General features: G+C 35.8%; 1 protein-coding gene across 1 annotated transcript in view; it reads left to right on the forward strand.

Moving 5' to 3' along the window:
- VPS13A (vacuolar protein sorting 13 homolog A) overlaps positions 1-25769 on the forward strand; it is a 269575-nt gene that overhangs the window by 88600 nt on the left and 155206 nt on the right. The window contains exons 18-23 of the mRNA XM_052644629.1: positions 175-364; positions 451-565; positions 2838-2974; positions 9438-9570; positions 10226-10343; positions 22038-22176. Of these exons, the coding sequence (XP_052500589.1) occupies positions 175-364; positions 451-565; positions 2838-2974; positions 9438-9570; positions 10226-10343; positions 22038-22176 (832 nt within the window). The remainder of the gene's footprint in view (positions 1-174; positions 365-450; positions 566-2837; positions 2975-9437; positions 9571-10225; positions 10344-22037; positions 22177-25769) is intronic.

A 25769-nucleotide genomic window follows, 5' to 3' on the forward strand; every position in this document is an offset into this window, starting at 1 on the left:
TCTTTGTGAATAAATCTATGTCAGTTTAGATTAAATAGCTGTGTATTTTCTTTGTTGTGCATGAAACAGAGTAGCAAGAAATGCAGAGTGAAATTTATTTTACTATTTTAAATTTGAAAAATACTTTGAGATTATATTGATTGCTAATTTTTTTCTTGTCTTTTTTTCATGCAGATTTGAAACCAAAATAGATTCATTTCATGTTACTGGCTTACCAGATAACTCAACAAAACCCCGCCTCCTGTCTTCATTAGATGATGCTGGATCACTCTTGAAAATTATGTTTGAGATAAATCCCTTAGATGAAACTGTTGCTCAGAGGTGTATCATAGAAGCTGAACCTTTAGAAATGTTATATGATGCAGTAAGCATTTTTTGCAATTCCTAAGTTTTAATATATTTCTATTTGCCTTGAGTTTGTCCTCATGTTATTGATACTTATTTTAACAGAGAACAGTGAATAGTATAGTAGAATTCTTCAGACCTCCAAAAGAGGTAAATCTAGCACAGCTGACTTCAGTAACTTTGACAAAACTTGAAGAATTTCGTGATAAGACAGCAACAGGTAAATGCCAGTATTATTGTTGGTTTATCATTTTATACAGTTTGAGTCATGTTATACTGATTTTAGTATTCTTTGAGTTTATATTTGTAGACTAGATATAGTTTTAATTGAAACTTAGTCTGGTACTTTTATATATTTAAATTCAAATATAATGATAACTATGTCTTAAACTTAGAAAGATCTGACCTTTGAATCACATTCATGTTAATTGCAAAATTTTGTTAGGATTTTTGAAATTCTGTTTATGACAGAAACCGGCCTATATTTTCCTTTCTTGTAATGACTTCCCGATTTTAGTCTATCGGTCTCAGAACCTAGAAGTTCCACCCTTTTTTTATTATCTTGGAGAGTTCGTATAAGATTGGGTCTCATTTCTTTTTTCAGTCTTTGGGCTAGGAGATTTCTTTGGGAATAATTTTAAACTAGAGGTTCATTTTTTTAAAATATAGATGACTATAGAGATGATCTCTGTGGTTTTTAATGATTTGTAGTTTGTTGAGACTTGCTTTCTGGCTCAACATATGGTCGTTTTAAAAATGTTCCATATATATTTGAAAAGTATGTACTTCATGTCTTCTGTATCCTTACTAGATTTTTTTTTTCCCTTTTCACCATATTCTAACAGTTATTTAGAGAAGTTCATGAAAAACACCTCCCTGTCAATGTTGACTTGTATATTTCATGTGAATCTGTAATTTTCTGCTTTATAGATTTTATGGCTAATTAGGTATATACAGAGATAATTTTTTCCTGTGAACCAACTCTTTTATCTATTTGAAATTGTCAATATTTTTAGTAATGCTTTAATCTTTCAATATTCTTTTTGTTCTGATTATAGTATATATATTTCAGGTTTCTTTTGGTTGTAATTTGTCTGCTACATGTTTTTTTTATTCTTCTATATTCTTTTCCCTTCTATCTATAGTTCTAGATGTGTCATTTCCACAACATATATGAAGTGTTTTTCAAGCTGTGCTATTCAGTCTTTTCTGTTTCTTGACTGTTTTTTGCCTGCCTTTGGATAAATTACAGCATTGTTTCCTCAACTCCCACCCTTGTACCATTTGAAACTTAAACATTCTCTCTTCACCCCCTTTTCTTTCTGCCCTCAGTGTTTTCCACCATCATGGTCTTTTCCAATCAGCTGGCTCTTTCTATCAGGTGGCCAGAGTATTGGAGGTTCAGCTTTAGCATCAGTCCTTCCAATGAATATTCAGGGTTGATTTCCTTTAGGATTGACTGGTTTGATCTCCTTGCAGTCCATGGGACTCTCAGGAGACTTCTGCAGCACCATGTTTTTCTCAGAGACATTCTTTGCATTCTCTTATGGGTAGGTTTATAGGGAGAGGGAGATTTAACTTGTGTATTACTCTTAATTTTAGTATGTATCTTTTAGAGCCCAGATTTATGAGAACTCCTGCTGGACTATATTTTTTTGTCATCTGTTCCCTATACTCTGTGAGACTATGGAAAGGAGTTCCAAAGTTTACCAAGTGCCAGAACATGGTCTCAGGATAAAATTTTTTTGGTTCCCTTTGAAATCTTTTGGCTAACTCTTTTCAGTTTGATTTTCCACTTGATAGATGCTTACTCTCTTGCCTCCTCTTTATGTTTTTAATGTTTCATTTTCATTGCTGTTTGTTTTGCTCTATGTCCCACAATTTTTATTGCTTTAAGTGGACGAAAAAGTTTGGCTACCTACTTACTGATGTTACCAGGATTTAAACTCTAGTTTTAATATAAGTTGCAAACATTATTTTAGTTAAAAGTCATTGAGATAGATTTGTCTTTTTATAGAAAGCTCTGGTTGCTTATTTTGGTTTACATATGGTTTTATTGAAGATGATTTAGTAATCGAAAATTTTTCATTGTCTCAATTAATATAAAGGTTGATTTCATTGTTCGGTATAGCAGACGTAGCTGTGTTAATTTCACAAATTGGGGAGAATTACAGAGATTCTAATATCACAGATATGAATAACTATTTCGTGGAACTTAATTTTTTTAGATGTGTATCTTCCAAGTTTTACCCAATTGAGTTGATAGATCAAAAATTCTTTTTTGATTATTACAGTTTTATACTTGGTTAATATTTAATAAGGAGCATACACATTGACTTTATATTGAAAACATCTTGCTGAAGGTTATTTAAAAATTAATACTAACTTCATATTATTTTAAAATTGTGTTACTAATTCATGTGTTTAGTGATTCTCTGTTTCTTGAGTAATTTGTGAACATTATTCATTGTAAAGATTTAAATTTTCTGCAGGTCTGGTATATATTATTGAAACACAGAAAGTTCTTGATCTCAAAATTAACTTGAATGCTTCATATATCATTATCCCACAAGATGGTATCTTTAGCCCTACGTCAAATCTCCTTCTTTTGGATCTTGGACATCTAAAGGTATTACTTTGTTTAAGATGTCTCTTGGTTTATAGATGTTTGATTTGGTAAATTAATTTTTAGCTTAGTAGCAGAAACTAAAATTTGAGAAAGCCCCTGTTTGTAATGAATAACGTGGTTTCATTTAGTTAGGTAGTTTTCTACATTTCTTACACGAAAATGACCGATTGAACGCTGAAGGTCAGAGGCAAACCTAAGAATTATATTTGTAAAATTTGAGAGTAATTCTTAAGGAGTTTATTTCCTTTTTAATTTAAATTTATTACTTGATCAATTAAAACGTATAGAGTAGGAAGAAGTTCTAGAAGTCATCAAATGTATTTTCATCCTTCTGAAATTTTTTTTGTATATACTATAAATATTGACATTTTAGTATTTCTATTAAATAATCCTATAATTGAGAGATGGTCTTCTTTCATTTCCCTTCCTGTTCAGTTATGTGTGTTTTTCCATCAGTTTTGAGTAGAGAATACTTTTTTCTGTGTTTCTGGTTCTATGCTGTTCAATATGGTACCCACTTATATTTATTTAAATTGATTAAAGTTTTTTTTAATTCAGTTCCTTAGTTATACTTTAGCTACATTCCAGCATTTAATAGTCACAAATGGCTTGTGGCTACTGTATTAAAACAGGTGGAGAGCATTTTTATCATCATAGGAAGCTCAGTTGGAAAGGAGTACTCCATATCATTAAATGTAGGCTGCAGTCCATGGGGTCGCGAAGAGTCAGACACGACTGAGCAACTTCACTTTCATGCATTGGAGAGGGAAATGGCAACCCACTCCAGTGTTCTTGTCTGGAGAATCCCAGGGGCAGGGGAGCCTGGTGGGCTGCTGTCTATGGGGTTGCACAGAGTCGGACAAGACTAAAGCGACTTAGCAGCAGCAGCAGCTAACAGTTTAAGACCCAAGAGGGATAGATATGGAATGCTCTTTCTGGCCACCTAATAAATATGTGTCTTTCCTTGATATTGACATTCTCCTTTATGTATTTTTTTATTCCTCATTTAGTAATTATGTAGACACTGCTGGATTTACATTTATAATAATTTTATACAGCTAATAATTCATATTTGAATTTGTTTATGGATTTGGTTCATGGGCAGTGTGGTATAGTGGAAATAGCCAGTGGAAAGGTATAGTGGTCAAAAGTAACCGTGTATCTTTAGTTTTATGACCTTAGGCAATTTGCATAACATTTTGCATAAAATTTGTTACTTTCAAACAGATAGTCAGTTTTGACTGTGTACTTCAAATGAACTGTAAAATAGAGGGGAAAATTTTATAATACAAAACATATATGCATATGTGTGTGTGTGTGTGTATGTGTGTATGTATATGAATGAATGGGTGAACAAAATCTTTATATACTACTGTAAAATGATTTCCAGGATACTTGAGTGAAAAAAATAGCATGAAGAGGATAGCATGGAAGAGTTATATAACTATAACTCGCTTGAAAAGTGAAGGTCGCTCACTTGTGTCCGACTCTTTGCGACCCCATGGACTTTACAGTCCGTGGAATTCTCCAGGCCAGAATGCTGGAGTGGGTAGCCTTTCCCTTCTCCAGGGGATCTTCCCAACCCAGGGATCGAACCCCAGGTCTCTGGCATTGCAGGTGGATTCTTTACCAGCTGAGCCACAAGGGAAGCCCAAGAATAGTGGAGTGCGTAGCCTATCCCTTCTCCAGCGGATCTTCCTGAACCAGGAATCGAACCAGGGTCTCTTGCATTGCAGGTGAATTCTTTACCAACTGAGCTATTAGGGAAGCTCATTGAGGTTGCATAAATGGCAGAGATGGAATTAAAATTCAGTTATCAGTTCAGTTCAGTCACTCAGCCATGTCCAGCTCTTTGTGACTCCATGGACTACACATGACAGGCCTCCCTGTCCATCACCAACTCCGAGAGTTTACTCAAACTCATGTCCATTGAGTTGATGATGCCATCCAACCATCTCATCCTCTCTCGTCCCCTTCTCCTCCCACCTTCAATCTTTCCCAACATCAGGGTCTTTTCCAGTGAGTCAGTTCTTCGCACCAGGTGGCCAAAGTATTGGAGTTTCAGCTTCAGCATTAGTTCTTCCAATGAATATTAGGACTTCTTTCCCTTAGGATTGATCTCCTTTCTGTCCGAGAGACTCTCTCTCATGTACGGATGTGAGAGTTGGACTGTAAAGAAAGCTGAGTGCTGAAGAATTGATGCTTTTGAACTGTGGTGTTGGAGAAGACTCTTGAGAGTCCCTTGGACTGCAAGGAGATCCAACCAGTCCTAAAGGAGATCAGTCCTGGGTGTTCTTTGGAAGGACTGATGTTGAAGCTGAAACTCCAGTACTTTGGCCACCTGATGCGAAGAGCTGACTCATTAGAAAAGACTCTGATGTTGGGAAAGATTGAGGGCAGGAGGAGAAGAGGATGAGATGGTTGGATGACATCACCAACTCAATGGACATGGGTTTGGGTGGACGCTGGGAGCTAGTGATGAACAGGGAGGCCTGGCGTGCTGTGGTTCATGGGGTCGCAAAGAGTCGTACACGACTAAGCAATTGAACTGAACTGAACTAGGCTGGCCATAAATTTTTTTCCCAAGGAGGAAGCATCTTCTAATTTCATGGCTGCAGTTATCATCTGCAGTGATTTTGGAGCCCTAAAAAATAAAGTCTGAAACTGTTTCCACATCTGTCTGCCATGAGGTGACGGGACTGGATGCCATGATCCTAGTTTTCTGAATGTTGAGCTTTAAGCCAACTTTTTCACTCTCCTCTTTCACTTTCATCAAGAGGCTTTTTAGTTCTTCACTTTCTGCCATAATGATGGTATCATCTGCATATCTGAGGTTATTGATATTTCTCCTGGCAGTCTTGATTCCAGCTTGTGCTTCATCCAGCAGTGTTTCTCAATGATATACTCTGCCTATAAGTTAAATAAGCAGGGTGACAATATACAGCCTTGACGTACTTCTTTCCTTATTTGGAACCAGTCTGCTGTTCCATGTTCAGTTCTAACTTGCTTCCTAACCTGCATACAGATTTATCAGGGGACAGATTCGCTGGTCTGGTTTTCCCATCCTTCAGAATTTCAACAGTTTGTTGTGATCCACACAGTCACAGGCTTTGCCATAGTCAAAAGCAGAAGTAGATGTTTTTCTGGAACTCTCTTGCTTTTTTGATGCAGGTATCAGGTATACGAATATTTAATCCTGGAATCTCATTTACCATTATAAAGCTATCAAAATATCTTATCATGCCATGGAAATATTTTGTAAGATGTATTTGTGTCTTAATATTGTTTTTAATAAAAAGTCTTCTTCAGTTCAGTTCATTCGTCCATTGTCCGAATCACTGTGACCTCATGAATTGCATCACACCAGGCCTCCCTGTCCATCACCAACTCCTGGAGTTCACTCAAACTCATGTCCATTGAGTCAGTGATGCCATGCAGCCATCTCATCCTCTGTCGTCCCGTTCTCCTCCTACCCCCAATCCCTCCCAGCATCAGAGTCTTTTCCAGTGAGTCAACTCTTCGCATGAGGTGGCCAAAGTACTGGAGTTTCAGCTTCAGCATCAGTCCTTCCAATGAAAACCCAGGGCTGATCTCCTTCAGAATGGACTGGTTGGATCTCCTTGCAGTCCAAGGGACTCTCAAGAGTCTTCTCCAACTCCACAGTTCAAAAGCATCAATTCTTCAGCACTCAGCCTTCTTCACAGTCCAACTTTCACATCCATACATGACCACTGGGAAAACCATAGCCTTGACTAGATGGACCTTTGTTGACAAAGTTATGTCTCTGCATTTGAATATGCTATCCAGGTTGGTCACAACTTTCCTTCCAGGGAGTAAGCGTCTTTAATTTCATGGCTGCAATCACTATCTGCAGTGATTTTGGAGCCCCCCAAAATAATGTCTGACACTGTTTCCACTGTTGCCCCATCTATTTCCCATGAAGTGTTGGGATCAGATGCCATGATCTTTGTTTTCTGAATGGTGAGCTGTAAGGCAACTTTTTCACTCTCCTCTTTCACTTTCATCAAGATACTTTTTAGTTCCTCTTCATTTTCTGCCATAAGGGTGGTGTCATCTGCATGTCTGAGGTTATTGATATTTCTCCCAGCAATCTGATTCCAGCTTGTGCTTCATCCAGCCCATTGTTTCTCATGATGTACTCTGCATATAAGTTAAATAAGCAGGGTGACAATATACAGCCTTGATGTACTCCTTTTCCTATTTGGAACCAGTCTGTTGTTCCATGTCCAGTTCTAACTGTTGCTTCTTGACCTGCATACAGGTTTCTTAAGAGGCAGGTTAGGTGGTCTGGTATTCCCATCTCAGAATTTTCCACAGTTTATTGTGATCCACACAGTCAAAGGCTTTGGAATAGTCAATAAAGCAGAAATAGATATTTTTCTGGGACTCTCTTGCTTTTTCGATGATTCAGTGGATGTTGGCAATTTGATCTCTGGTTCCTCTGCCTTTTCTCAAACCAGCTTGAACATCAGGAAGTTCATGGTTCACGTATTGCTGAAGCCTGGCTTGGAGAATTTTGAGCATTACTTAACTAGCGTGTGAGATGAGTGCAATTGTGTGGTAGTTTGGGCATTCATTGGCATTGCCTTTCTTTGGGATTGAAATGAAAACTGACTTTTTCCAATGCTGTGGTCACTGTTGAGTTTTCCAAATTTGCTGGTATCTTGAGTGCAGCACTTTCACAGCATCATCTTTCAGGATCTGAAATAGCTCAACTGGAATTCCATCACCTCCACTAGCTTTCTTTGTAGTGATGCTTTCTAAGGTCCACTTGACTTCACATTGCAGGATGTCTGGCTCTAGGTGAGTGATCACAGCATCATGATTATCTTGGTCTTAAAGATCTTTTTTGTACAGTTCTTCTGTGTATTCTTGCCAACTCTTAATATCTTCTGCTTCTGTTAGGTCCCTACCATTTCTGTCCTTTATTGAGCCCATCTTTGCATGAAATGTTCCCTTGATATCTCTAATTTTCTTGATGAAATCTCTAGTCTTTCCCATTCTATTGTTTTCCTCTATTTCTTTGCATTGATCGCTGAGGAAGGCTCTCTTATCTTTCCTTGCTGTTCTTTGGAACTCTGCATTCGAATAGGTATGTCTTTCCTTTTCTCCTTTGCTTTTTGCTTCTCTTCTTTTCGCAGCTATTTGTAAGGCCTCCCCAGACAGCCATTTTGCTTTTTTGCATTTCTTTTCCATGGGGATGGTCTTCATCCCTGTCTCCTGTACAATGTCACCAGCTTCCGTCCATAGTTCATCAGGCACTGTATCTATCAGATTTAGTCCCTTAAATCTATTTCTCACTTCCACTGTATAATCATAAGGGATTTGATTTTGGTCATACCTGAATGGTCTAGTGGTTTTCCTTACTTTCTTCAATTTAAGTCTGAATTTGGCAATAAGGAGTTCCTGATCTGAGCGACATTCAGAATGTGGTCCACTGGAGAAGGGAATGGCAAACCACTTCAGTATTCTTGCCTTGAGAACCCCATGAACAGTATGAAAAGGCAAAATGATAAGATACTGAAAGAGGAACTCCCCAGCTCAGAGGTGCCCAGTATGCTACTGGAGATCAATGGAGAAATAACTCCAGAAAGAATGAAGGGATGATCCAAAGCAAAAACAATACCCAGTTGTGGATGTGACTGGTGATAGAAGTGAGGTCTGATGCTGTAAAGAGCAATATTGCATAGGAACCTGGAATGTCAGGTCCATGAATCAAGGCAAATTGCAAGTGATCAAACAGGAGATGGCAAGGGTGAACATCCATTCTAGGATTCAGTGAACTAAAATGGACTGGAATGGGTAAATTTAACTCAGATGACCATTATATCTACTACTGTGGGCAGGAATCCCTTAGAAGAAATGGAGTAGCCATCATGGTCAAAAAAGAGTCCGAAATTCAGTACTTGGATGCAATCTCAAAAACAACAGAGTGATCTCTGTGCATTTCCAAGGCAAACCATTCAGTGTCACAGTAATCCAAATCTATGCCCTAACCAGTAATGCTGAAGAAGTTGAAGTTGAATGATTCTGTGAAGACCTGCAAGACTTTTTAGAACTAACTGCCAAAAAAGATGTCCTTTTTATTATAGGAGACTGAAATGCTGAAGTAGGAAGTCAAGAAACACCTGGGGTAACAGGCAAAAGTCTTCTTAGCAGATTAAATTAAATTTAGATGTATCATTTACGAGAACTGGCTTTGTTTTCCCTTTTTAATATAAATGATTAGGAAATACAACTTATTATGTAAAAACGTACTTTATACCTTGCCTTCTCATTGTATATGTCATGGATAAAGGTGTTTTTAATTGTCTTACAGTGTATGTCAGCTTGTGAGTTAATCTTTTCCTGTTAAGTTTTTATACATAGTCTAAAAGATAAAAATTTTATATTTTCATTTGAAGTAATTTGCATAGTCTAAACTGTTAAAATTAACTTAAAGGTGACAAGTAAAATTCGTTCAGAATTACCAGATTTAAAACAAGGTGGAGCCAATCGTGAAGAGATAATGCATAGAGCTTATGATTCCTTTGATATTCAGCTTACAAGCATACAGCTGCTTTTCAGCAGAGTTGGTAAGTACAGAAGGCATTATTTGTTGATTCATTTTGCTGAAGTGATTAATTGGGATTTTAGACAATTTCTCTTAAGACTGTCATACAAGATATGTTAGATGTTTTATATTTTTGAATTAGAAGTGATAGATTTTTCCCAGGAGTGGTATCTCAAGTAGGAGAGATTTTACTATTGTAGAGACATTGTCAATGTCTGGAGACATTTTTTGTTGTGAGAAGTAGGGAGTTTGGGCACTACTGCTATCTGGTCCTTCCCTGGTGGCTCAGACAGTTAAGGAATTGGGTTCAGTCTCGGTCAGGAAGATCCCCTGCAGGAGGCAGTGGCAACCCACTCCAGTATTTTTGCCTGGAGAATTGCATGGACAGAGGAGCCTGGCAGGCTACAATCCATGGGGTCACAAAGAGTCGGATATGGCTGAGTGATTAACACTTTCACTTTTCCTGTTAAAATATAGTCTGAAGCAGAAGAAGAAAACTGAGGAGGGAAAAGAATTTACCTACTAATTATGTATACTTGAGAATGTGGCATTGAAATTATCTAGATGTAGGAAGATTTCCTCATATCATGCATTGTATAAAGTAGTAATGGCAATTTTAGGTTCAGTGTGTTTTTTTAGTTTGCCTTCTTTAAGCATATTCTGTTTTCTGTAATTAGGTGATAATTGGAAAGAAGCACGAAAACTCAATGTGTCTGCACAGCATATCTTGGTACCTATGCACTTCAATGTGGAGCTCTCTAAGGCCATGGTTTTCATGGATATAAGTATGCCCAAGTATGTATTATCTGTTTCATGTGTTCATAAATTTTCTTATGTAGCTAAGAAATACCATGTTTCATTGATTTTTTTGGTAGTACAATATATATAACATACCATTTACCATTTTAAGTGTATAATTCTGTGGTATTAATGAGTCCATACACACTTTTTCCTGACCACACCACCATCCGTCTCTGGGAGTTTATCAGATTCACAAACTAGAACTCTACCCATTAAACAGTAGTGCTCCACTTTCTCCTCCCGGAAGTCCATGGCAGTCACCATTTTGTGGTGTTTCTCTATGAATTTGACTACTCTAGGTATTTTGTGTAAGTGGAATCATACAATATTTCTCCTTTTGTGCTTGGTTTATTTTTCAAAGCATAATGTCTCCATGTTGACCCATGTTGCCGTATACATCAGAATTTCGTTTTTTTTTTTTTTTGTATTGGAGTATACCCGGTTAATAGTGTTTGATAGTTTCAGGTGAATAGCAAAGGGACTCAGCCATACATTTACATGAGAATTTCATTTGTTCTTGAAGCTTAATTTCATTGCACATATATGTCATGTATTGTTTATCCATTTATATGTTGATGAACATTTGATTATGATAATAATGTTGCTGTGGACATTGGTGTACAGATATCTGTTGGTGTACCTGCTTTAAATTTCTGGGGTTAGGAATCTAGAAGTAGAATCTTGGATTATTCTATTATTAATTTTTTGAAAAAAGCTCCCCTACTGTTTTCTGTAGCTACTGCACTATTTTATAATCCCATCAACAATGTGCAAAGTTTCCAACTTTTCTACCTCTTCAACAACACTTGTTATTTTCTTCTTTTTTAAAAAAATAATAATGATTCTAACAGGCGTGAGTAGTATTTAATTATAGTTTTGAATTGCATTTTCCTAATGATAATTGAGGTTGAACATATTTTCACATTCTTCTGGCAGTTTACATGTTTCTTTAGAAAATGTCTACTCAAGTCTTTTTGTTGTTCATTTGCTAAATCATGCCCAGCTCTTTGTGACCCTATGGACTGTAGCATACCAGGCTTCCCTGTCCTTTACTGTCTCTGGTAGTTCGCTCAAACTCATGTCATTCAGTTGATGTTGCCATCCAAACTTCTCATCTTTGTCACCTCTTTCTTCTTTTGCCTTTGATATTTCCCAGCATTAGGTCTTTTCCAATGAGTCTACTCTTTTTATCAGTTGGCCAAAGTATTGGAGCTTCACCATGCATCCATCCAGTAAATAGTCAGGGTTAATTTCCTCTAGGATTGACTGATCTGATCTCCTTTTTGTCCATGGGACTCTGAATAGTCTTCTCTAACACCACAGTTCGAAAGCATCAGTTTTTTGGCACTCAGCCTTCTATATGGTCCAACTGACACGTCTGTACATGACTAATGGAAAAACCATAGCTTTGACTGTATGGACCTTTGTCAGCAAATATGCTACCTTTTAATATGCTGTCTAGATTGTCATTGCTTTTCTTCAAGGAGCAAGCATCATTTAGTTCCATGGCTGCAATCCACTGTCTGCAGTAATTTTGGAGATGAAGAAAGTAAAATCTCCACTGTTTCCATTTTTTCACTATCTATTTGCCATGAAGCTATGGGACCAGATGCCATAATCTTAGTTTTTTGAATGTTGAGTGCTAAGCCAGCTTTTTCACTCTCCTCTTTACCTTTCATCAAGAAGCTCTTTAGTTCCTCTTTGCTTTCTTCCATTAAGGTGGTGTCATCTGCCTATCTGAAGTTATTGATATTTCTCCTGGAAATTTTGATTCCAGCTTGTGATTCGTCTAGCCTGGCATTTCACATGATATACTCTGCATATAAGTTAATTAAGCAGGGTGACAGTATACAGCCTTGACATACTCCTTTCCCAATTTTGAGACAGTTCATTGTTCTATGTCTAGTTGTAACTATTGCTTCTTGCCTTGCATACAGGTTTTTTTGGAGGCAGGTAAGGTGATCTGGTATTCCCGTCTCTTTCAGAATTTTCCACAGTTTATTGTGATACACACAGTCAAAGGCTTTGACATTGTCAATGAAGCAGATGTTTTTCTGGGATTCTCTTGCTTTTTCTGTGATCCAGCAGTTGTTGGCAATTTGATCTCTGGTTTCTCTGCCTTTTCTAAATCCAGCTTGTACCTCTGGAGGTTCTCAGTCCACATACAGTTGAAGCCTAGGTTGAAGGACTTTGAGCATTACCTTCAATTCAAGTCCTTTGTGTGTGGTCTGTCACATAAATTATGTCCATCTCTTTGCAATCCCATGGGTTATAGCCCACCAAACTCCCTTGCCCATGGAATTTTCGAGGCAAAAATACTGGAGAGGGTTACCATTTTCTTCTCCAGGGGATCTTCTGGACCGAGGGATCAAACCTGCATTACCACACCACCTCACACCTTTTAGTTACATTGTTTGTGTTTTTTGTTGTCAAGTTGCAGCAAATTTGTTTTGTTTTGTCCTTAATACTTTCTGGGATATTAACTCCCTGTTAGATAAATGAGTTGCAAATCTTTTCTTTTGTTTCTGTATTGTCTTATAATCTTTTGATATGTCCTTTGATGCACTAATGCTTTAAAGTATGAGTAAGTTTAATTTATCTTTGTTGCTTGTGCTTTTGTATCAAATGAGAAATTAGCAAATCAAGTGTCCTGAAGTTTTTCCTATATATTTTTTTCAAAGAATTTTATACTTTAACTCTTAGGAAATCTTTTTGAGTTAATTTTTGGATATGGTATAAGGTAATGAATCAGTTTTATTCTTTTGCATGTGGGTATGCAGTTTTTCAGCACCATTTGTTGAAAAGACTGTTCTTTCTCTGTGGAATATTCTTGATAACCTCTGTTGAAAATCATTTGCCCATATATGTGAGGGTTTATTTCTGGGCTTTCTATTCTGTTCCTTTGGTCTCTGTGTCTGTCTTTATGCCAGTAACACACTGTTTTGATTACTGTAGCTTTGTAATAATGAAATCAGGAAGTGTGAGTCATCCAGTGTTAATCTTTTTCTATGTTGATTTGGTGATTTGGAGTCTATTGAGATTCTACATGAATTTTAAGATGAATATTTCTATTTTTACAACAGATGTCATTGAGATTTTGAATCTGTAGGTGTTTTTAGTTGTGACGTGTTAACATTGTCTTCCAATCTATGAATACAAGCTATTTTTCCGTTTACTTGTATCTTTAATTTCTTTCCACATTATTTTGTACTTTTCACTGTGTCTTTTGCTTCCCTGATTAAGCTTATTCTTTTTGATGCTATTATAAATGGAATTGTTTTCTTAATTTCTTGTAAATGGAAACTCATTTGACATTTTTGAGTTGATTTTATCTTGTGCAACTTTGAATTTGCTTATAAGTTCTAACTCTGTGTGTGTGTGTGTGCAATTGTTAGGATTTTGTACATGTAAGACCACTTTATCTTAAAACAGAGGCAATTTTATTTCATCATTTCTACTTTGGATACCTTTTTTTTCCTTTTTCTTGCCTAATTTCTCTGGGTAGAATTTCCAGTACTATGTTGAATAAAGGTGATTTAAGTTTGCATCATTTTTTCTGATAATAGAGGAAAAGCTTTTCATCTTTTCCTTGAGTATGCTATCTGTAGTTTGTTCATATGTGACCTTTATTATTCTGAGTTAGTTTCCTTCTGTTTATAATTTTTAAGCATTTTTTATTAGGGAAATGTGTTAAAATTTTCAAATGCTTTTTCTTCTTCAGTTGAAATGATCAGATGTTATTTTTGTCCTTTCATTTTGTTAATGTGGTGTATTACGTTGATCTGTTTTCATATGTTTGAACCACTTTTCCATTCCTTATCCCAGTGGGGATAAGTCCTACTGGGTCATGATGTTAAATCCTTTTAATATGGTGTTGAATTTTGTTTGCTCTTATTTTTGAGGAATTTTGCATCAGTGTTCATAAGGGATATTGGTTTGTAGTTTTTTTTTTTTCCTTGTGGTATTTTTGTCTGGTTTTGGTATCAGTAATGCTCTCCTTAAGATGCTTTAGGAAGTATTCCTTTCCTTTCAGGAAGAGGTTGAGAAAAATGTGTGTTTCTCCTTTAAATGTTTAAATGTGTGGTAGAATTCACTTGTGAAACCATCTGATCATGGGCTTTTATTTCTTAGGCGATTTTTGATTAGTGATTCACTCTCTATATTAGTTATATATCTATCTAGATTTTCTGTTTCTTCAAAACTCAGTGTTGATTGGTCTGTGTTTCTAGGAATTTGTTCACATTAGGTTATCCAATTTGTTGGCATAAATTCCCTCTTATTTTGGTAGAATTGGTAGTGATGTCCCCACTTTCATTTCTGATTTTAGTTGATTCTCTCTTTAATCTTACTAAACATTCTTCAGTTTTGTTCATCTTTTTAAAGAACCAACTCTTGTTGATTTTCTCAATTATTTTAAAATTCTCTATTTTATTTATCTCTGATCTGTATTTCTTTACTTCAGCTAACTTTTGGGTTAGTTTGCTCCTTTTTTAGTTCTTTAAGATATAAAGTTGTGTTGTTGATTTGAGAGCTTTCTTTTTCAGTATAAATGTTTACAGCTATAAATTTCCCTCAGTATAGTTATTACTTTATGCTATGAATTTTGGTATGTTGTATCTTGATTTTCAGTTGTCTCAATATATTTGTTTTCCTTGTGACTTCTTCGACTCATTGTTTAACAGTAAATGTGTTAATTTATACATATTCATAATTTTACATTTTTCATTCTGCTGTTGATTTCTAGTTTCATTCCATTGTGATTTGAAAAGATACTTTCTATGATTTCGATCTTTAAAAAATTTTGAATCCTGTGTTATGACCTAAAATTTGATCTGTCCTGGAAAATGTTCTGTGTACATGTATGAACAATGTGTATTCTGCTGTTGATGTCGGAGTATTCTGTTTATGTTTGTTGATAGTATTGTTTTCATCCTCTATTTCTTTATTGATCTTTCCTCTGGCTCTTCTGTCCATTATTGAAAGTGGGGTAGGTTTTGAAGTCTCATGTTAACTGTAGAGTGAATTTTTTCCTCAGTTCTATCAATATTTCATTTATTTTTGAGCTCTGATATTTGGTGTGTATACGTTTCTAGTTATTATATCTTCTTGATGAAGTTACCTTTTATTGTACAATGTCTTTTGTGTAATTACAGGTTTTGACCTACCAGTCTGGTTTGAGTGATATTATAGCCATTTCTGCTTTCTTCTGGGTATTATTGGGATGGAATATCTTTCACTTTCAAACTGTTTGTGTCCTTAGATTTAAAGTACGTCCCTTGCAGAAAGCATATAGTTTGATCTGTTTTTTAAAAAATCCATTCTGTCAGTTTATATCTTTGTGAAGTTTAAACCATTATGTTTGAAGTAAATACTGATAAACAGTTTAATTTTGTAATTTTGTTACTTTCTGTGTGTCTTACAGCTTTTTTGTCCCTTTTTTCCCTCCTTTTTGGCCTTTGTTTTGTTTAGTTGATTTTCTTGTTTTGACATGTCTTGATGCCCTTCTCTTTTCCAGATAAGCATCTTCTATAGGTAATTTTTTATTAGTTATTTCATGGAGATTAACCTGTAACATTGTAAAGTGGACAATCGTTTTAAAATTGACATCAGCTTAATTTAATTTCATAAAAAAACTACTATTTACTGCTCAACCCCCTCCATCTTGTCATTGATGTCAGAAATTATATCCTTATTGTATATTTTATACTCATTATCATAGATTTATAATTATTTTCATGCATTTGTCTTTTAAATCCTGTAGGAAATAAAAGGTAGAGTTAGAATGAAAAATCATAGTAATAGTTGATTTTATCTGTTGAGTTAGACTGGGCTATTTAACTGATTTAGTTCTAAATAGTTTTAGACTATAGCTGGCTAGCCCTTTCACCTTTTCTTTCCACCAGTAATTTTTCTCCCTTGCAAACTTTCAAACCTCAGCTACAGATCTACTTAAAAATTTAAAAAAAGACACATCTAACAACTACCAGACAGTAGACAGTCTAAGGGGAGTTGTTACTAGAGAGGAAACAAGCAAATGCTCATATAGTAGTGGTCAAGGTTTTGTGCTTGAAGTATGGGTGGAAGGGATAGTAGGAAGTAGTGATAGCCTGGTCTCTTTTGCATATGCTGTGTTATGGAGCTTTTTCATACTGTTTTACTGTTGTGGCCATGTGAAGGGAAGAGACTTAAAAGAAACCTGTGTACTTTTTTTTTTCCTGCCTTTCAAATTATAATGATTCTATTCTTTAGGAAACATTGTACAGTTTACTAATTCTCATTCTCTTATACTTCCTTAATTGAAAATATCAAACTGGGACTCTGAGAGTCTTAAAGTAGAGGAATACCAGGATTTGGTTTGAGAAAGAAGGAAAGAAGACCATTTTATACATTTTGCTATTTTGTATAATCAAGCATTAGGTGTAGGTTAATTTTAGATGCAAGGCTTACATTCTTTGGGTTCTTTCCAGATGTTCTCCTGTCTATTTACTATTGTCTGATATTTCTTTTAAAGTTTGTCAGTACATGAGAAAAGTCAAAGATGCATGTGATTTCCTGTTGTAAACGTGATTACGAATAAACTTTTTTTTTCCAGCATTTTACTTAAGTGTGCTAGAATCTAGGATATTATAGGGTACCAAAAAAAGATGATATTACTGATAGAAGAAATGGCTAACATCCCTTGCTTTAGATTTCTCTATAAATATATGATTATGTCCTGTAATGTAGGGAATCGGAGAAGGCAATGGCACCCCACTCCAGTGTTCTTGCCTAGAGAATCCCAGGGATGGGGGAGCCTGGTGGGCTGCCATCTATGGGGTCGCACAGAGTCAGACACAACTGAAGCAACTTAGCAGCAGCAGCAGCAATGTAGGGAATATGTATAGCATAGCAGGAATTAAAGTAGCTGATTAAAATGTTTTTATATAGGTAATGGAATCAAGAGTATGTGAAAGAATGGAATCAAGAGTATGTGAAAGATTAGTTCAATGTGACACTAAGCAGACTGTTTCTTTTAAGAGCCAGATAGTAAATATTTTAAGCTTCAAGTTGTATCGTCTGTCACAAGTACTCAGCTCTGGTGTTTTAGCATGAAAGCAGCTGTAAACAGCACAGAATGAATATGTATAGCTGTATTCCAGAATACTTTATTTACAAAAATAAGCAGCATGCTGGATTAATCCATGGCCATATTTTGCCAAACTGTGGTTCAGTGCATTACGTAACCAACAAAAGGGAAAATCCTCCAGGAAAGCTCTTTGTACTCGTATCCTTATGATACTAAAATGGCTATAAGTTAGGAACAGAGATGTGTGCCTAAAATAATCACAGGCAGAAATTATAATGATTTAGAAAGATGAAATCTAAGAAGCATTTAATTTTAGTTTTATAATGTGGGCAGTATAAAGTGGATATGACATTACATAAAATTCTAGAACTCTACAAGTATCAGGGAACTTTTTTTGAAGTTTGAACTTAAAAAGTTTAAGGCAAATGAAAGGAAATCCTCTTGTTATTTGGTGGGTAGTATTTTGGCACCTGTCATCTTCACGTTGTTCAGCTGCCTTACTAAAAAATTGAAAATAAGTTTAGGTACATTAATGAGATGGATCCATAATGTGTACCTGTTAAATTAGGATGTATTGGATTAGTTAAAAATACTTAGGCTATTAGAGATAAATGAAAGCTATAATTTTCTCAAGGAATTCAGATATATTTTTAGCAGTCATTATGTTTGACTGAAAAGTAAGTTTTAAAAAATGAGGGATAAAAATTGTGAATGAAAATTTATTCTGTCTTTGACGTCAGTCTCTTTTTAATATATTCTTTTTAAAAGATTTTCTTCATATTGCAGCAGTTTCAGAGTCACAGAAAAGTTGATAGGAAGCTCCAGAGATTGTCCTTATACCCCTTGCATCCACTCATGCATGAAAATGAAAAATGCTCAGTCGTGTCCGATTCTTTGCGACCCCATATACTAGTCCATGGAGTTCTCTTGGCCAGAATACTGGAGTGGGTAGCTGTTCCCTTCTCCAGGGGATCATCTAACTCAGGAATCGAACCAGCGTCTCCTGCATTGCAGGTGGATTCTTCACCAGCTCAACCACCAGGGAAGCCTAGGACTATTGGAGTGGGAAGGCCTATCCCTTCTCCAGTGGATCTTCCCAATCCAGGAATCAAACCAGGGTCTCCTGTGTTGCAGGCAGATTCTTTACCAATGGAGCCATCCATGCATAGCCTTCGCCATTAACAACATCCCTCACCAAGTGGCACACTTGTTAGATTTACATTAACAGATCAAACTTCCATTGACCATCAAAATTACCCAAAGTCTTTTCATTTCAGTTCAGTCGCTCAGTCGTGGCCGACTCTTTGCGACCCCATGAATCGCAGCACGCCAGGCCTCCCTGTCCATCACCAACTCCCGGAGTTCACTGAAACCCACGTGCATCGAGTCGGTGATGCCATCGAACCATCTCATCCTCTGTCGTCCCCTTCTCCTCTTGCCCCCAATCCCTCCCAGCATCAGAGTCTTTTCCAATGAGTCAACTCTTCACATGAGATGGCCAAAGTTCTGGAGTTTCAGCTTTAGCATCAGTCCTTCCAAAGAAATCCCAGGGCTGATCTCCTTCAGAATGGACTGGTTGGATCTCCTTGCAGTCCAAGGGACTCTCAGAAGTCTTCTCCAGCACCACAGTTCAAAAGCATCAATTCTTCTGCGCTCAGCTTTCTTCACAGTCCAACTTTCACATCCATACATGACCACAGGAAAAACCATATCCTTGACTAGATGGACCTTTTTTTTTAGCAAAGTCTGTAGTTTACATTATATTTCACTCTTGATGTTGTACATTGAATGGGTTTGGACAAATGTGTGACATGTATCCGTCATTACGGTATCATATAGACTTTTATCTTATAGAGTATTTTCACTGCTTTAAAAATCTTCTGTTTTATCCCTCCTCTATCACACAAGCCCTAGCAAGCCCTGATCTTTTTACTATGTCCATAGTTTTGCCTTTTCCAGAATGTTATATAGATGGAATTAAAGAGGAGAAAGACTTTTCAGATCGGCATCTTTCACTTAGTAATATGCATTTGAGGTTCCTCCCTATCATTTCATGACTTGATAGCTCAATTTTTTAATGCTAAATAATATTCTGTTATCTGATGTATCACAGATTGTTTATCCATTACCTTCTGCTGGACATCTTGGTTGCTTCCAAGTTTAGCTATAAAATTGAAATATAAAATTTTGTGGATAAACTTAATTCATATAAATTTATGGGCAAAGCTGTTACAGACATCCATGGATAAATGGATAAATTTATGGATAAATCCCCATAGGATTTATGGGGACATTACATTCCTTTGGGGTAAATATCAAGGAGCAAAATTGCTAGATCATATGGTAAGAGTATCTTTAGTTTTTTGAGAACCTTTCAGACTGTCTTCTAAGTGGCTATACCCTTTTGCATTGCTGTCAGCAGTGATTGTGAGTTCCTGCTGCTCCACATCCTTGCCATTATTTAGTGTTGTCAGTATTCCTGATTTTGGTTGTTATAGTAGGTGCATAGTAGTATCTCAGTAATTCTTATTTTGATTTGTATTTCTCTGGTAGCATATAATGTGAAACATCTTTGCTTATTTGCTGTCTGTGTGTCTTCTTTGATGAGGTGTCAAGATCTTTGGCCCGTTTTTCAACTAGATTGCCTTCTCATTGAGTATTATAAACTTCTTGAACTTTTTGGATAGTGTTCCTTTATGAGATCTTTCTTTTGCAAATATTTTCTCCCACTTGGTAGCTTGTCTTATAATTCTCTTGGAATTTTCTTTTGTAGAGCAGAAGCTTAAAAAAATTTTTTTTTAATTCATTACTCTCTGTTTTGGCTGTGGCATATAGGATCTTAGTTCCCTGAACAGGGATCAAACCCTTGCTCCCTGCACTAGAACCAGGAATTGTCAGGGAGGTTCCAAAAGTTTTAAAATTTTAACCAAATCCAGTTTATCAATTAGTTCTTTCATGAATTGTGCCTTTGCATTGTATCTATTAAGTGATATTTAAAAAGTATCTGAAAAGGTCATCTAAGTTTTCCTTGATTTATCTTTGTGGAGCTTTATAGTATTGGGTTTTAAATTTAGGTCTGTGGTCCACTTTCATTTGGCTTTTGTGAAAGGTATAAAGCCTATGTCTAAATTAATGTTTTTGCATGTCAGTATTCATTTATTCAGCACCATTTGTTGAAGAGAATGTCTTTGCTCCATTATTTGTCTTTGCTTTTTTGTCAGAGATTCAGACTGTATTTGTGGAGGTCTGTTTTGCACTCTATTCTGTTCCATTGATCTGTTTGTATATTGTTTTGACAGTAGCACACTGTCTTGCTTACTGTAGCTTTAGAGTAAGTCTTGAATCAGGGAATGTCAATCCTCCAACATTGCTCTTCTTCAGTATTATGTTGACTAATATGTTCTGGGTCTTTTGCCTCTCCATATAAATTTTAAAATCAGTTTGTCCATATCCATTAAATAACTTCATGGGATATTGATTGTGATTGCATTGAATCTATAGCTCAGTTGGGGATTAACTGACATCTCAACAGTATTGAATTTTCCTACCCTTCAATGTGGAATATCTCTTCATTTATTTAGTTGTTTATTATCAGAATTTTGCAGTTTTCCTCCTATGAATTTTGTATTTATTTTGTTAGATTTATGCCTCAGTATTACTTTCTTTGGATGCTAATATAAATGTTCTTATATTTTTAATTTCATATTGTACTTGTCCTTTGGTATATAGGGAAGCAGCTCACTATTCTGTATTAATCTTATATCGTACAACTATGCTATATTAGCTTATTAGTTTCAGGAATTTTTTTATAGATAATTTACAAGGATGATCATGTTGTCTGTTGACAAAGACAGTTTTATGTCTTTACCAATCTGTATACTTTTAAATTTTCTTTTCTTGGCTTACTGCATTGGCGTGACTTCTAGTGTGATGTTGAAAAGGAGTGGTGAGAGGGACATCTTTGTTTTGTACCCAATCTTGTTGGGAGAACGTTGAGTTTCTCACTGTTAAGGATGATGTTGGTTGTAGGTTTTTCCAAGATATTTCTTGATTCTAATTTACTGAGAGTTCTTATCATGAATGGGTGTTGGATTTTGTTACATATTTCTCTATATGATTGTGATTTTTCATTCAGATCTGACTTTTAAACCTGATTTTAAATATATAATCTCTTTAACAAGTTATTTGTACTTGCCAAACCTAATTTCCTGCTAGGAACCATGTGCATATGGGAACTTATAAGAAACAGGGAGCAGAAATACATTTTTGCCTCACAGATTGTGAGAATTATTTATTGTATTACATATCATTAAGGCTTTCCTTAATGCCTGTTGGTAATAAACACTTCATAAGTAGTAATTGTCAACTGGCATTGACAAAATAATAGAAGGATAGTAAACATAATAACAATAGAAAATAAGCCTTTTAAATATAATGTTGTTAATTCAGCTGATGAGATTGGTCAGTAAGGAAAAATGATGGGAATTCTTAGATTGTGAAATAATTTGTCCCGTGGACCGTGTAGATAATTTTTAGTGCTTAATATCACCTTTGATTATTCTTAGATAATGTAAGATGAATAGTCATTTTTAAAATAGTGATTTCTGTCTTTTTTGAAACAGATTCAAGATTTATGGAAACTTACCATTAGTTTCTTTACGAATCTCAGATAAAAAACTGCAAGGGATTTTGGAACTGATTGAAAGCATTCCAAAACCCTCACCTGCAGCTGAAGTAAATGTGCCTGTCAAATCATCTCAGGTAATGTGTTTTCAAAATTAATGAAAGCAGAATTAAAAGACAGATTTCACAAAGAGTATGTGTAACCACAGAAATTTGGAGTGAAACAATCTGTAATAGACTTTTTAAAATTACATTTTGAAAGAGAAAATGATAAAATAGTTAAAGATGCAAATAGTAAACCAAAGTATGAAATGATGTCTACCTTTCTTCACTTTTCCAGTCTTTAATCCCTTTCCTTAGTGGTTAACTACTGCTTCTCTAGTTTTTTGAAAATGTTTATAGCTTTTGCTAATACACACATGTACAAATATGCATCTCTCTGTGTATATACATATGTATGTGTTTATATTATAATGTTCTTAAACTTTACATAAATGGGATCATTATACTTCCTGTTTTAAATCTGTCTTTTTTCTCCATTATTAACGTGTGTTATTTACCTTAGAGATATTTACCTGTCCAGCGTATACAGATATGCCTTTTTTTTTAATGGTGGTATAGTGTTAAATTTTGTGAGTGTACCATCCTTTGCCTAATGTAATTCTCTTTTGATGGGCTTTTATATTGTTATATTTTTAGTTATAAAAAAATCACTGCTTTGAACTTTCTTATACATATATTTGAGTAATTTTTTTATCCACTGGATACATTTCTGGAAGTGGTATTGTTGAGTAAAATGTGAATTTTATATTTTAATGAATTTTGCCAAATTTGCTTTTTGATTACGAATGTTTAGTCCCACCAGTGTTAAATGTTGTTTCTCAGTTCTCATTAGTCTTGAGTGTAAACAAATGTGACAGTTTTAGTGTAGTTAGTAAAGCAGAAGTAGATGATTTTTTGGAATTCCCTTGCCTTTTCTGTGATCCAGCATATGTTGGCAACTTGATCTCTGGTTCCTGTGCCTTAGCTCAGACTCATGTCCATTGAGTCAGTGATGCTCTCCGTCTATCTCATCCTCTGTTGCCCCATCTTCTCTTGCTCTCTGTCTTTCCCAGCATCAGGGTCTTTTCCAGTGAATTGACACTCTGCATCAGGTGGCCAAAGTACTGAAACTTCAGTTTAAGCATCAGTTCTTCCAGTGAATGTTCAAGGTTGATTTCCTTTAAAATTGACTGGTTTGATCTCCTTGTAGTCCATGAGACTTTCAAGAGTCTTCTCCAGTACCGTAGTTCAAAAGCATCAACTCTTTGGCACTCCACCTTCTTTATGGTCCAACTTTCATATCTATACATGACTGCTGGAAGAATCATAGCTTTGACTATATGGACATTTGTCAGTAAAGTTGATGTCTCTGCTTTTTAATATGCTGTCTAGGTTTGTCATAGCTTTTCTTCCAAAGAGCAAGCTTCTTTTAATTTCGTGACTGCAGTCACCTTCCGCAGATATTTTGGAGCCAAAGAAATGAAATCTGTCACTGTTTCCACTTTTTCCCCATCTGTTTGCCATGAAGTGATGGGACTGATGTCACGATCTTTGTTTTTTAAATGTTGAGTTTTAAGCCAACGTTTTCACTCTCCTCTTGCATTCATCAAAAGGCTCTTTAGTTCCTCTTTGCTTTCTGCCATTAAAGTGGTATCAATCACATCTGAGGTTGTTGACAGTTCTCCTGGCAATCTTGATTTAACCTTGTGAATCATCCAGCCCCACATTTTGGATGATGTACTTGCATATAAGTTAAATAAGCAGAGTGATAATATACAGCCTTGATGTACTCCTTTCCCAATTTTGAAAGTGTGTTGTTCCATTTCTGGTTCTCACTGTTGCTTCTTGTCCTGCATACAGGTTTCTCAGGAAGCAGGTAAGGTGGCTTGGTATTCCCATCTCTAAGAGTTTTCCACAGTTTGTTGTGATCCACACAGTCAAAGGCTTTAGCATAATCAATGCAGCAGAAGTAGACTTTTTTTGGGGATTCTCTGGCTGTTTCTGTGGTCCACTGGATGTTGGCCATTTGATCTCTGGGTCCTCTGCCTTTTCTAAATCCAGGTTTACCTCTTTTGTTACAGTTTTTAAAGTCTTTTGTTAGAAATTACCACCTCTGTTGTGATTACTGTTTTCATAGAGTCTCTTTTTTTCAGTCCTTTCACTTTTCTATTTGTGTATTTGGATCTAAAAGGAATCTCATAGACAGCATGGTGATGTACAGGAGATGGTGAGGGACATGGAATCCTGGCATACTGCAATCCGTGTCCATGGGGTCACAAACAGTCAGGCACAATGAGTGACTGAGTAACACCAAAGTAGACAGCATGTAGTTGGATCCAATTTTCTTTCATCCATTTTGTCAGTTTGTTCCTTTTGATTGAATGGTTCCATCCATTGTTGCTTGAAGAAAGAAATGGCAGCCTGCTCTAGTATTCTTGCTTGGGAAATCCTATGGACAGAGGAGCTCAGTGGACTGTAGTCCATAGGGTCAAAAGAGTTGGACATAGCTTAGCAACTGAACCACCACCACTACCACCATGTATTTTCAGCCATGAAATGGCTATGCTAAATACTGGACTAAATCTGGTCAGTTGTGTTCACTCACTCAGTCGTGTCTCACTCTTTGCAACCCCATGGACTGCAGAACGCCAGGCTTCCCTGTCCATCACCAACTTCCAAGCTTGCTCAAACTCATGTCCCTGTTAACCTTCCCCAAAGTGTCATGAAGGTTTACAGGTTTCTGGATTAATTGGGTAAGATGTTTTTTCTGTGCCATTTCGTGTCTCCCTGAACTGAGGATGCAGTAGAATGTGGCGTTTGTGCTGTTTTTACCCCCTGATGCTTCCATGTTAGAAGTAACCCTACAAGTGTGGTTTGGTTATTGTTCTTCTGCGCCTTTTGTTTTAATGAGCTTTTTAATTGTTTTTTTAGTCCACTACCCACTTCCAGTTGATCCAAATAAGACTTAAAGGTAATGTTTTTGCCTTTTTTTTTTTAACATGGAGAGAAAATCAGAGTAGTGAAATGTAAATCTATTTCATTCCTTTTCATGTCTTGTTTGTTCTCACTGACCACTATTTTTTTAGTCTAAAAGTCCAAAATATTTGTTACTTTTACTTTGTATTTTATTCCTGTGACTCACTGAAATTCTCTTGTTTAAGTAATAAAACCAATATAATCTCATATATAAACTTGAAGAAGTAGATTTTACAAGTTATATATAGCATGATCCTAAAATAAGAGATTTTGTATTTTCATCTGCTTTTTTTCTAATGTCTCTTGATTTATATTTGATTTTCTCTTGTGTTTGTCATTATTGAACTATGTCAAATGTTCATTTGATGCTTGTGCTCTGTCTATAGTGTACAAATTGAGTTAAACAGATACAAGTCTTATCCTTTAGGAATTTTGGAGCTCAATAAGAATACAGAGATAAAGATGAGGACAGAGACACCTGTACAGATACCAATACATAAGTAAAATAGTAAGCATTAAAGTCATTCCTGATTAGGACATTTTTTCTTTTAACATTCTGAATTTATAAAACTGTGCTTTGAATTAATACCAGTTTAACTGCAAAGCAGCCAGAAACTGTTGTACAGCTTTGTATACCCTGTGGTGGTGTCACAAGTTCCGTATTATACATTGTGTATTCAGTAGTGTCATTATAATTATTCTGTGGTTTTAAG

Source organism: Budorcas taxicolor, chromosome 8, assembly GCF_023091745.1.
Source record: "Budorcas taxicolor isolate Tak-1 chromosome 8, Takin1.1, whole genome shotgun sequence".
Taxonomy (NCBI): Eukaryota; Metazoa; Chordata; class Mammalia; order Artiodactyla; family Bovidae; genus Budorcas; species Budorcas taxicolor.